Source organism: Pteropus alecto, unplaced genomic scaffold, assembly GCF_000325575.1.
Source record: "Pteropus alecto unplaced genomic scaffold, ASM32557v1 scaffold152, whole genome shotgun sequence".
Lineage (NCBI taxonomy): Eukaryota > Metazoa > Chordata > Mammalia > Chiroptera > Pteropodidae > Pteropus > Pteropus alecto.
Genome location: NW_006432227.1, coordinates 8,919,273 through 8,932,724, shown reverse-complemented (window position 1 = coordinate 8,932,724; position 13,452 = coordinate 8,919,273). Strand labels below are relative to the sequence as shown.

Sequence of the window (13,452 nt, the reverse complement as noted above, 5' to 3'; positions counted from 1 at the left end):
GTTTTTCTCCAAATGGATACCAAGACAGGGAGTCTCACAGGGAGTCTCCAGGAATGGATGCCAGTTGAGCTAGCCCCCCGACTTTGCTCTCAGGTATTACTTTCTCCAATGGCAACAAGTGGAAGGTTCTAAGAAAGTTTAGTGAACAGGTACTGCATAATATTATCCTGGAGAAATTGAGCCTTGAGAAGCAGATCCTGGAAGAATTCAGCTTTCTGAGAGTCGAGCTAAGGAAAATTGAAGGTCAGCCCTGGAAGGAACAATAGCTTTTTCTTTTTTTTTTTTTTCTTTTTTCTTTTTTTTTTTAATTTGACTTTCTTCCGATTAAATAACCCAGTTTCAATCGTGAAAAGGGCACTTGTTTCTACAGTGGCTGTGGACAACTTGCTGAGTTCCAAGTACTGTTTCCACGCTTCTTCCTTGTCATGGCTGAGGTTATATCTCCACTTGCTTAGGAAGCAAATTCTAGAATGTTGTAAGAATTGACCCCCTAAGTTGTTCTTTCAGATTCTATTTCTCCATAGAGTTCAGCTAACTTTTTAAACTCCGGTCCCCAGTCACCAAGGTAGTGATAGTCCTGGTCTGATTGTGTCGTGGCTGAATCCAGCGAGCTGACAGACCCCGCTTCTGATCTCTGACCCTCATAGGCATACGTCTGAAGAGAGTCATAAGGGGGGACGCTGGGATCTAGGTCAGCTTCTGCCAGTCTTTGCTTAATAAATTCCTGAACATCTATACTTTCCAGCGTGGACAGTGTCTGGTGTCTGGGGGTGAGTTTCACTTCAGGTCTGATATCTCTCCGGTACTTGAGCTCCTCAGCAGCAGATGGATTCCTCAAGGCTGTGATGTCAAAGGCCTCGGTGTCTTCCTCCCCGCCACCCTCATCGTCATAGGTGACCACATTCTCCCGCACATCCTCCTCTGAAATAATTAGGGGCTCTTTTTTGCTGCGTCTCAGGGTGATAAAAAGTACAACAATCGCTGATGGAAAAAGGAAAGAGAATGAAGAGTTAGAAACAAAAATGGTCATTTTTGGAGATTGGAAATCAGCGATTTCCAACCCAGTCATCAACTACATTCCATTTGGCTTGCATTACAACACAACCCTGATTTCTGTACTCTCTGCATAACACCTCAATGGTTTTTAATATCTTGAAGAACATAAAAAAATGATTATACCTACAAAACATTGGAAATCATTGATCTTTTCTAGAACCCTCAAATATTCTCCTTTGCCAGGCTTATGTATTCAGGATACTTGAGTCATGTTACAGTATAACCTCAGGTTTACACTGAGGGAAACTGATGCTGGAAAAGCACTATGAAATTTTGAATGGAAAAAGAATGGTATGTATGGTCCCATCTATAGGTACTTAGTCCTTGTAGGGAGATGCACTGAAGGCAGGATACCTTTTAAGTTTTTGTAAAATAGGAAGGAGTCTCTACTGTAAACCTGTGACTTTTGATACTTTGGTTTCTAGCAAATATTTCACATGGTTGACTTCTTTTGTCCATTATCCTTTAGAATAATATTATCATGCATTAATAATTGCATTTATCTATCAAGCTGTTATTTGTCTATCAAAGGTGTTATTTTATTTGTATGCAAATTAAGTTTCATAGGAATTTTTCAGTTTGCAGCTTGTCCTGGTCATAACTTCTTAATGTTTACAGCAGCTCTGGGACTTTCCTCATTTTTAAAATGAAGAAATTGGAACTCAAGAAATTACTCTAATAACTACAATCTAAGTCTAAGGACAAATAAGGTGCAAGAGCTTGAACCATACCTATGACTTCTCATATCAGAGGTGATGATGTTTCCATCACTATATTCTACTTCATTATTTTAAAAATATGGAACAAAGAACTGAAGTGACCAGTTGGACATGTGCCTTAGGGTTACTTTGCCAAATACAGTCAAATTAGTCCTTATTGCCTACAATGTTGTGACCATTAGATGAATTGATAGAAATGCATGTTGGGTCCTTTGTTTTGGCCATTTTTCAGTAGTTTCAAATTATTCTACTTGATAGTATTAAACCATTACTAAATAGAATTACCTCACTACTACTTTGTGTCATTAGGCCCAATATCCTTCACTTCATTTCTACAAACTGTTTGTTTCTTGCTTAGTTGATAATATTCTAGGCTTTTATTAGTAGGTATTAGGTTCATTAGTATTTTAAATATTCTTTACAATATAATAATCAGAAGTACATTCAAATGGTTGTTAGATTAGCAAATAATACAGGAAATCCAATTAAGGGTGAATTTGAGATTATATAAGTGTGAATTTGTATTATATATGTTTAATATAAAATGAATAACAAAATATATATGTATACTGTATGCATATATGTATATATACTATATGTGTATATATAATTATATATAAATATAATTTAGTATGTTTCATGCAATATTTGGAATATATACATATGTACATATCTCAAGAACACATTTATGATATATATATCCCAATATTATTGCATGTGACTTACTTATGGTATACATATTATAGTATACATATATATGTATATATATTTATATATCATAAGGATTATTAGAGCATTATTTATTTATATATAGCATAAGTATGTCTCATAAAATATATCTGTAGGTGTATATGTGTCTGCATGTACACACAAATATACACCTAGATATATATTTTAATCTGAAATTCATATTTCAATATTATATTTTATCTATTTATATCTATATACTGTATTTTATCTGGAAACCCTAATTATATGTAAGCGTCAGCAAATGGTTGTAAAGCAAACACACACCAGGTTAGCTATCCTCTGGTGAAGAATGTACCTGGAATCTTAGAAAGTGCCTTTTTACCCTATCTCTAAAAAGTAACTTCTATTCTCACTTCTATTGTTATTATTTTCTTACTTCTCTTTATAGTTTAACCCTTTTTGTGTGTACCCTTAAGCAATATAGAAAAGCTTTGCCTGTATTTGCATTAGATATCATCGTGTACATGTGCTTAAAACTTGAAAATATGGAGAGGAAGAGAAATAGATCTTCAAGCCAGAAGTAGAAAGGGTAATTGTGAGAGGGAGATCTACTATTATATGTGGAAAGAGATGATCATGGTTCACTGGGAGGAATCTAAATTTGGAAAGAAAAGGCAAGTGGAAACTTTTGGGGATGAAATATAAAAGCCAAAACATTTTTAGACAGAGTCAGAGAATTATCTGGAGAAGCATGAAATATAAGGATACTGAAAACGTAATGGGACAAAGTAATGGAGGAGATGGTTGCAGGCATGGGAAGCACTGCGAATCTGGAGTGGAGTAACGACAGCAAGGTGAGAATGAAATGCCCATGCTACACGTGGCTCTGCTTCACAAGTGCTCTGCTACAAATAAATCCGTGTCTCATACACGTTGCTTATACTTCAAAGACATTTTCTAAAATAGCACTTTATTTTTGAAAAAAGAGACTTTTGCTGAATGTAGTAAATATACATTTGATACTATACTGTATTTTAGTGTAAACTCAGTCTAGAGCTTTCTAATACAACAGCTCAAGCAGCATCCTCAAGCAAATCATTTTATCATATTCAGAGGTTTAGATTTATCATTGGTTATATATTTCTGCTCATCTTTATAATCAAGCGAGGAGGCTGTTCTAGATTAAAACATCTATTTCTATGGACTGCCTAATTTTAGTAAAATTTCTTACTTTTGTTAATAAATCAAGTTATTTTCCTTTAGGTTTAAATATTTGGTGGTTGATGTCAAGAGAATTTACGTGCGTACATACAGGGGAGAATGTGATCAACACTATTATCAAATTATGGAGGTAATTTGCATCCTTCAGTGATATTAGGATCATGTTTGCGTAATGAAACATAGGAGATATTGTTGGATTCATTATTATGACTGTTTATATTTGCTATTCCTCCAAATTTAAGAAAATATTCCTGATATATTTTAATTTAAAATATAGATATTAGTTAAGTTTGAACTTTGAGCTTTTACATTTATCTCTTTTCCATGTAGTGACCAATATTCTTAGTTTTTTTATATACCTTTTTAATATGCAGATCAACATATAATAGTTAATCGTACAATCTGAGACACTTTTAAGGGTGAAAATGTTGTTTACAATCACATCAGGACATCAAGACGAATATGGATATATGGCCCATCTAGTCAAAAATTAATTTAGACCAATTCAGAGAAGAATGTGGAAATGTGGATGATAAGATGTGCTCTTAATGAATCGCTTTATGTTCATGCTTGTTTGGTAGGTGTTTCTGGAGCAGATGGCACACAGTTGACACTCCAACAATTCCATGTGAAATTCCATGAACAAAGCATCCTATTTGTGAAAGGGGCAACATGGCATTCTGTTATGTGAATCTTTGTGAATGGTAATAGCCTCAGTAAGAAAATAATTTTTAAATATTTTCAAATCAGCTTATGGTTACCAATAATATCGAACACATAATTTTACTTGAAGACATTTATTACATGTTTGAAAACCAAAATAAATGTTTCCTAAAAGCCACAAGACCAAATTTATTTCATGAGAATGAGTGAGAGTAATATTCATATACACAGATTTGGAATTTAACTTCTTGTTTAAAAATTGGCAGTCAAATTACTACAATGGAATGACAGAACCCTCCCCCCCAACGATCTATTAAACTATACATATGAAATAAATTACCACTCCTTATGGTATGTCATCTGGGAAAATAAAATACAACAGAGACAAGGCACTGTAAAAGAAATCATAGATACAGAGCTTGTCCTTCGTTAAAAATTATAAACGATTTATGGTATTTTAAAATTTGGTTATATAATCTGGATTGAAATATGAATAAACTATTATTTTTGAGAGGTCCTTATTTTAATGAATATTTTATTCTTGGTTAATATTTTTTTTCCTATTGTTTTATCTTTCAGTTTGGGCAGAATTTTAAATACACTTTAATTTTTTATTTGAGGAAATTAAAATAAATTTCTTAAGTGCCATTAATTTATTTTATTAAAAAAGGAATTCATATTTGGGGAAACATTTTAAAATTTATTTTCTCATATATTTTACTTATTTATTTCTCTTACCATTCTGGTGCTTGGAGTTCTAATGAGTTTTGAGTTTTCATAATTTAAATTGTCATACAACTTGCATTTGAATACATTATGTACTGTCTTCCAATCCGCTTCCAGCAAATACTTTTGACAGCAGATTTTTAAACCCCTTAATATCACTTGATTCTTTTTTATACCATCATATGTTAACATTAAATTTGGTAGAATGAGGTGGTACATGTCAAGATTATTTTATTAGCTCCTGTAGTGCTTTTGATTACATCTGATCATGGCACTTCTCAGTGAAACTTCTTTTTCAAACCAAGGGTAGCCCACAAAGTCATTTAAGACAGATCTGGTGATAGACAGGCTGGCAGTTACTACCTCGATTCCACCTTCATCTCCTGATGCCTCATTTTCCTCACACCAAATCCACTCTGATCTCCATTAATCAAGAAACTTATATCCAAGGATAGGCACAATTTAGCTGGTGAACTCATTAGGTCACCTGCTTGTCAGAAATCTGATTCAGATCCTGATTCAATGATTTCTTGTGCCAAGTGGATTAAGGTTTGCTCTGACAGCTGCTCTGGGTCCTCTTGGCTATTGATGGGGTGAGGTTAGGAAATACATGTTTGATCTGAGAAAGGGTATCTCCGGAATCAAACTCTGATTCTAAATTATTTCTTTTCCATCCCATAAAATAAGTCTAAAAAAAGTAATCTTAATAGAACATAACTCCTAACTCTTGATGTATACATCCACCATTTAATTTTAGGCCCTTTGGTTTTCAAGTAATATTTTCTGGTAATCAAAATATATACATAGATAGAGTCTGAATATACTGTACAATATTGAATTATATTTTCCTATAATAAAACATAAAAAAGCACTGCAAAATTTTATAGGTGGTGCTAAGTTTCTTCTAGGTGAAACTTCATTTTCACAGATTCAGAAATAGAAACAAGAGACTGAATGGATCACCTGAGATCACACCATTAATTAGTGTCAAAACTAGTACTAGGTTTATGCAATCAGAGTCATTTCACAAACAGATGACTACTAGTTAAAACATTTCAATATCGAAATATTCATTTCACAATCTGTTTAGCTGTTATTATTGAATGCTACTTCAGAATTACAAGTTCTAAAATAAAGTTTTGCTATGTTTGATGTTGCTGATATTTTCCTTGAAAATTATAACTCACACATTAACCAACATTATTTTAAAATAGCAAATGACTACATTCTGAGTCTTTTGGCTAGATAGTGTCTGAATAACAACAATGCCACGGATATGATGCATGGACTAAAAGTGTAGATGGCAGAAATCTGATTCAGATCCCAATTCAATGATTTCTTGTGCCAAGTGGATTAAACCCTTACAATGCCATGAAAAATGTAAATTACTTTATAAATAATGATTGTTTAAACCCAAGTCTAAGAAATTATTCTGAAACCTTTGGATAAACTGTAAACACATAAGAGTTTTAATAAAAAGTTAAATGAGTAAACATATCAAATAGCTCCTGTTTTTCATTAGTCCTGAGGGATAGCATAAAATTTACAAATGTTCTTTTATTTATCCCAAAGGGGAAACAACATTTTCATAAAAGGGAAGAATTGTTTTATGAAATAAAAAATGTTATTTTACATAATTCACCTTGAATGTACCTGTGTATTAACATTTTCAATTAGTGTTTAAAGTTTTATCTTAGTATATGAAAATAGTTTTATGATGATAAAAGAAAACAGAAGCCATAGTTAACATGACTCCACCGACTAAACAATTTTCAGAATAAGGACTCTGAAAGAACTTAAATTAGTCACTGAATTCTTTACATTATGCTTTAAATTAGGAACTCTTATGGGATCAATGTTTGTAGTTTCATTTTGTTTCATTTTCTGGTTTTGGTTTATGAGTTTTTGGTTTAATTTTCAATGACAAAAGTATAATATGTTAATATCTAAAGAAAATAGTATCATGATCAATTAATATATAAATGAATGAAATCTAGAAAGCTTGATTTTTCTTATCCACCATCCATTCACTGTAAAAGACTATACTGCAATGAAATAATTCTTGTTACGGTGCACAGACCCTCCCTGCTCCACGTTGCTAAGTGCAGTTGATACTTTTCGGTACTCAATTGATTTATCCTCTGAGTTTTTGAAATTGTTGAATGGTCTGTCCTCTTTAACACACTTTTTTTCCTTTGACTTCTATAACATTATATTTCACTAGTTTTCTTTCTTCTTCTCTGACTCCTTTGCTCTCTTTTGCTATCTCATCCTTCTTGAGTTAGGGATCCCATTGGATTTTATCACAGCTCAGTTCTGGTCTATCTTCTCTCATTTTACATTCTTTTTGCTGTAGTGAATTCTGGTGTCCCCCAGCTCAGGGAAGATCACGTTCAGCAAGAGATTAAAAGTCTTCTTTGACACTGTTCTAACTCAGCTACATATCTAATTTATACAATATTACTTAGAAAGAAATAACAAAACTTTTTGGCTATTTTATTTTTAGCCCTAGGAAATTTGTTTCAAGAAAAAGACACTATGTTATAAACATTAGATATTTGTTCACTGATGCGAAATTATTAACATTGCTGTTTTTAAGTGGAATCTCAGGTACTTTCAATAAACATTCAGTTAAAATTTTGATAAATATTTTTATCCAGAGATCTGTATCACTTGATTTCACTTAAAACATCTTGATATTATCTACCTTTCTTCAGTTCCACTCACAGGATATTGTTCAAACTATGCTATGTCTGAGCGAGACACTGCATTGTCTTATTAATCACTCAGCCTACATACTGTCTTGCCAGAAGTGGTATCCATTCTCTACTTCATTCATAGTCATATTTTTTCAAAATGCAGATTTTAATGACAGAACTCTGTTACTTTAAACCTCTCTTTACACTCCTAGAACAAAGCCCACCATCTTTATACCAGGACCAAGGAACTCAACTGTCTCACTCCTGCCTAAATTTCCATTCTACTTTCAGCCTTATTCTACCTTGCTCTCCACTCCCTCTGTACAGGTAATTTGTCTTCTATTTCAGAAATAAAGCAAGAAACGTTTCTTACAAGAATATCTCTGTCTCGCCAAAACATAGCTGTTTCGTTTTGTTTGTTTGTTTTAATGTATGTATAGTACCAAGAGTAAAAGATAAGGCTGCTAATAGAGGTAGAAGGTAGAAGGGAGAAGACATGCTGGAAAAATAAATATATAACCACTTTGAAGTATAAAGCAGAATGAGTCTTTACGTCTATTTTTCTTGTGATAAAAAACTGAATTTTCTGTCTTGTTTTAAATAGTAATTCTAATAATTTCATAGTAATAATAGCTTGAAATACAGTTGTGATATGATTTAGACTAATAAAAAGATAATATAAAATTAAAGAAAACATTTTATTTTTTAACAAATGAAAATCATATTATTTTATTTTAATAAATTTTAATATCTCTAAGGCCAAAATTATTTAGACTTACTACTTTAAACTTCAGCTAACATTGATGATTAACTAATGTTTTAGACTAAGAGGAATTTCCACAAGAAATCTATTTTTTATTTGGTATTCAGATTCATTTTGGAATGCTACCACTTATGTTCTTTGAAATAAATTGTAAAAGCCCATTCAATATGGGATTTTGAATATTTAATATCAATTGTTTCTAAAACAGATCCTTTCCAAAAAGATTTCTCTCATATTCTATTATTTCATATTCTGACATTTCAGCATTTTTAAATCACATTTCAATCAAATTATCTGTACATTAACTATGGTACTGAGAAAGTTAATGAAAAGAAAATCTGTACCGCCATGTTTGTTATCCACATTTGTTTGTAATTGCTTCTTAAATATTGTCAAAGTGACTCTCCACCCCGCCCCCCCTCCCACCTCGAATGTAGGGTACATTCAGAATTGTCATCATAGAATATAGAGATTTAGAATGACTTACCTAGGAGGATGACAACACAGAGAAGAATAGCGATTAAGGCTCCTGTACTCAAACCCGCCGAGGACAGGAACGCTTCCGCGCGGCAGGTCCGCACACGCCCATCTCTCTCGCATGCACAAACCCTGATGGTGAGGGTGCTGCTGCTGGTGAGAGAGGGGATTCCACCATCAGAGATCATAATGGGGAGATAATACACATCCTGAATAGTTCGACTAAATCTCCTCCGCCTTGTCAGAATGCTGGCTGTGTTATCTATGACAGACATAAGCAAAACAAAATGTACTTAGTAAAGCCGGCATTAGAGATTCACATTTCCTTTAGTGGATACATGGGAATGTGTGAATTATTTTGTTTGCTTGTTTATGAAATGGACAAGGGAACATGAAGGGGTTTATTATTAAAGAGTAACTAATATTGGTTCTCAAACAGATCTATTTGAAAATTAATAGATCTCAAAGTAGAGGAGAGTGGAAATAGTGGGAGACAGAGGAGGGAGGAAGCAATAAACATTTCTGGCATGGACATAAGTCAAAGGATGTGAAAGGGCACAGACAGCTTAAAGCCAGTAGATTCTAACATTCTGAGTGAGCCAGTGGACCCTTCCCCCAAACCCGTTGACTCTGAATGTAAGTGATAAAAACCAATATTTACATTTTTAGCAAACCATTCAGGTGATATTAATTAATTTACAAAAAGGCGCAAGAGCCATTGGTACAGATAATATATATATATATGGAGACGCCATTTTAACTGACAAACTTTTTTAGACTTAGTTGATTTTTGAAGTGCTGTTGTTACCATGGGCACATCACGGGAAAGTTAGTGAAGAATAAAATATTTAATTCTATTTTTTATGTGCTTTTTAAATGCTATGTACTATACCCTGCATGGGAAGACTTGCTGCCCTAGTTGCAGATTGCTGTCTGGCTCAAGGTCATACCCTTCAGGAGCAATGCATAATCAATGACTCGTTGCTGAAAGGTTACAAAGGTCAAGCCATTTCCTCGGAATTCAAATGATATTGATATTGACGATATTGAAGGGCAAGCTTAGTTCCTGAGCTTTCCCATGGGCTTCATCATGAAGGCACTGACATTGCATGGTGTCTCAGTTTCTCACTCTGGCCAACCGTTCAACCTTTCTTCCTTTTTTGGGGTCCACAGATGTAGATGGACTCCAGTTAACATTCTGATCTCTGAACTCCAATTCAGAGTCAGCTTCTCAGAGAACCCAACCAGTGATTCTATGAGTGAATTACTTTCCATCTAAATCAATAGATAATTATATTTAGGAATTTTTTTACTATCATATAATTTTTGTATTTTGAAAATTGGAATCTTGTTACAGATCAGAATGTTTAAGATCATCACAATATAATACCTTAAATATAATCTTGACTGCCAAATTAATGCTATAAAAAGACAATTTTTCAAATATTAAATGTAATATAATAATAAAACAATTTGTAATATTCTGTATATATACTAAATTATATAATGATATAGATCTCTATCTCTGCATATATATGAATTTTATATATAGTGTTAGATATCTATATCTATCTATATCTATCTCTCAGTATATATATTCTGTACATATATATAAAGTTTTATATATTAGATCTCTATATCTATATTATTTATCTCTATATATACATATGTATGTATATATATGTGTGTATATGTTGTTGAAGGTTAAATCTAGAGCATAAATAAATAATCTGATAAGGAATTGAAAAAGATTCTCTTACCTGATAGAAGAGGAATAAAAAAATGTTTAAATTTTCTATTCTGAAGTAGGCTTCAGAATAGAGAAGGGAAGAGAAAAACTGCATGATATGCTTTGTATAATTGTCACAGATATTGTCACAGAAAAGCTGAGCTTTGAGGAAGCACTTCTATCAGTTGTAGGATGTTCCATCATGATTAATATAAACTTATCTATATGCTCAATTCCTTAGTCTAAAAAAAAACCTAGGAACTAAGTATTCACAGGCACGAGAATGTTTGATAATCTCACTGCTCGCCCTCTGAAAAAGAGATGTAAGGCACTGACACCTGGTCTCAGTAAACATGAATAATAACATGTGTGATGACAGGATGCATGCAGGGATAGATAGGGTCTTCTTTTTATGGCTCCGGTTTAGTGTACACTTAACATTCCTAATTTGGAAGCATGTTCTCTTTCAGAATAATTACTGGCGACACAATCGGAAACATGATCAGAATTAAGAAGAAAGCAAACCTATGTTTGTAGTGCACTTTAAGTCCTTAAACAGAAACTCTCAGACACAGAGGCATAAAAACGTTCTTTCTTTTTTTACAGTTGAAAGTTTGACTTTTGAAAAAAAAGAGGATTTAGGAAGCAAAGAGCTGCCCACCTAGAAAGACAGTGCAGCAGAATAATGAGCTCTTGACAAGGGATATTGCATACCTCACCAGAGCTGCAAAAAATGTACTTGGCAGAGGTTCACTGAACTTGAAAAAGAAAACTTTGAAATGAAATGAAAGGTATAGGAAAAAATATGCATATAAAAATATGCAGATGTGTGTGTATATATATGCAGAAAGCAAAATTTGTCTAGCTGAAGCTGCAAATTAGAGAAGAAGAACAATGAATCTTTAAATTTTAAAGATGCTTTAAAAAATAAACCAAGCATTATAGAATGTCCTGTGTAACTTCCAAATGGATGAAAAAAAAATAATGTGAGCCGAATAAAGAGAGACCATAGCAGGCTGGAACATCTGCAGATAAGTGCTAATTATTAATGTCAAACTAGGGACAAACTCTATTAATAATGTATATGCAAACTTGGTTCTTAATTCTAATTCTCAATAGTTTGGATGAAGACAGAAATTTATAGAACACTTGGAAGCCAAGTTAATATAGCTAATACATTGGATTAAGATTCAAGGAGATTTTGAACAATAGCACAAGACCTTACATTAACAAGAAGACATAAAGTAAAAACTCATATTAGATTGTAAAGCTTGAAAAGTATCATATGAGAGAGATGGCCATAGAGAGACTAAATAGGTTAAAATATCCTCAGAAGCATTTAGTAGAGGTATAGAATTTCTATGCATCTTTCTATGGAAAAGACTTCATTGGGATACTGTACGTACTTTTGGGTTTCCTACCTTAAAAGTGATGCTTTAACTCAATGGACTGTATTTAGAAGAACTTGACTGGGATGGTAAAAGAGGTAGAAAAATTTATCATATGAAGGATCTTTGAAAACACTGAGTGTGAGAATTCTACATGTCACTTATGGATTTAGGTCATAAAAGGTCTCAGAAATTGTCCAGAAAAAATTGGCAAACTTTCTTAGTAATTAATATCTTTATGAATGTAATTAATATAGTCTTTATATCCCTAGCCACTAAATCTTTAGTATAATGTAGAAATAGACTTGAACGTGCTTTAATCTTTCAAAATAGATGACAATACATTCTTTATTTTGTTATATATCCGATTTCTTGTTCAGAAAAGGACATGGGCACATAGAGGAGAAATTAGGGTGACTGTCATGCAGATATATAATATTTGACTCATATAGACACATGGTAACGACTGCAAAATAATTGAAATTCAGAGTCCTTTGAAAGCAATAATAAATTTATTTTCATAGCTATAAGAATTGCAGGAATTTTATAATTGACTGGCAATTTTGTAGGAACTTTTCACAAAAATATTTATACTAAAATATACCATTGTGTAGAGAGGTACACTTCCATCACCTATATGTCTACATGAAGAGAAGGCTACAGATTGTGATAGTATAATACGACTCGCATACTGGTTCTGGAATTCAGATATATTTTCTTGAACTAGCAATACGTGTCTGATGATGCTCTCGTTCAGTATTTTGAGAGATTTTTGAAAGATTCAATCTCTGTGTTACTTTTGTAAACTGTAATACAGTTTAAATGAAAATAAGGCATGCTTTAAAAATATTCCCTGAAGCAAAAACAAATCCTATATTAAAGTCCGGTATTACCTCATATCTTGGAAAGTATTAAAACTATGTGTTCTTCTTAACTCTTAAATTATTAGACACCCATTCACTCCCTGTCACTCCCTGCGAAAGGAGCCTGGAATTTCAACAGATTTCTTGTTTGATAATGTAGGTAAAGATACTTTATCTTAAGCCTGGTCTAGCAGACTTAAAATAAAATTTCCAAATCTATCAGAACATACGAGATTCTCAGATGTGGATCTCTTATTGGACTTTTCTGTGTGTGTGTTTGTGTGTGTCTGAAGAGAAAGTAGAAAATCGAAACTTAACTCTCACAACACAGACAAATATGCCTGGCTCCACATTATTTCACTTTTTTTCTGCCCTTCTCGCAGCAGTAAGATCCATTCATAATCTAGCTATGATCAGAGCCCATGCATGAAACAATGCTCTTTTGCTTTCCTTCCACT

The 13,452-nt window shown here is 32.9% G+C and overlaps 1 protein-coding gene across 4 annotated transcripts in view; it reads right to left on the bottom strand.

The window, feature by feature from the left end:
- Positions 1–312: 312 nt before the first annotated feature.
- The window catches only part of CDH18 (cadherin 18), a 252,364-nt gene continuing 239,224 nt past the window's right edge, over positions 313–13,452 (bottom strand). For 2 of the 4 annotated variants that reach the window (XM_025043539.1, XM_025043540.1), the window contains one exon: positions 9,073–9,167. In XM_025043539.1, coding sequence (XP_024899307.1) covers positions 9,073–9,167 — 95 coding nt within the window. Of the gene's footprint in view, positions 982–9,024; positions 9,277–13,452 lie in introns of those variants that run through there. The other 2 variants (XM_006907120.1, XM_025043541.1) reach the window with 2 other exon arrangements.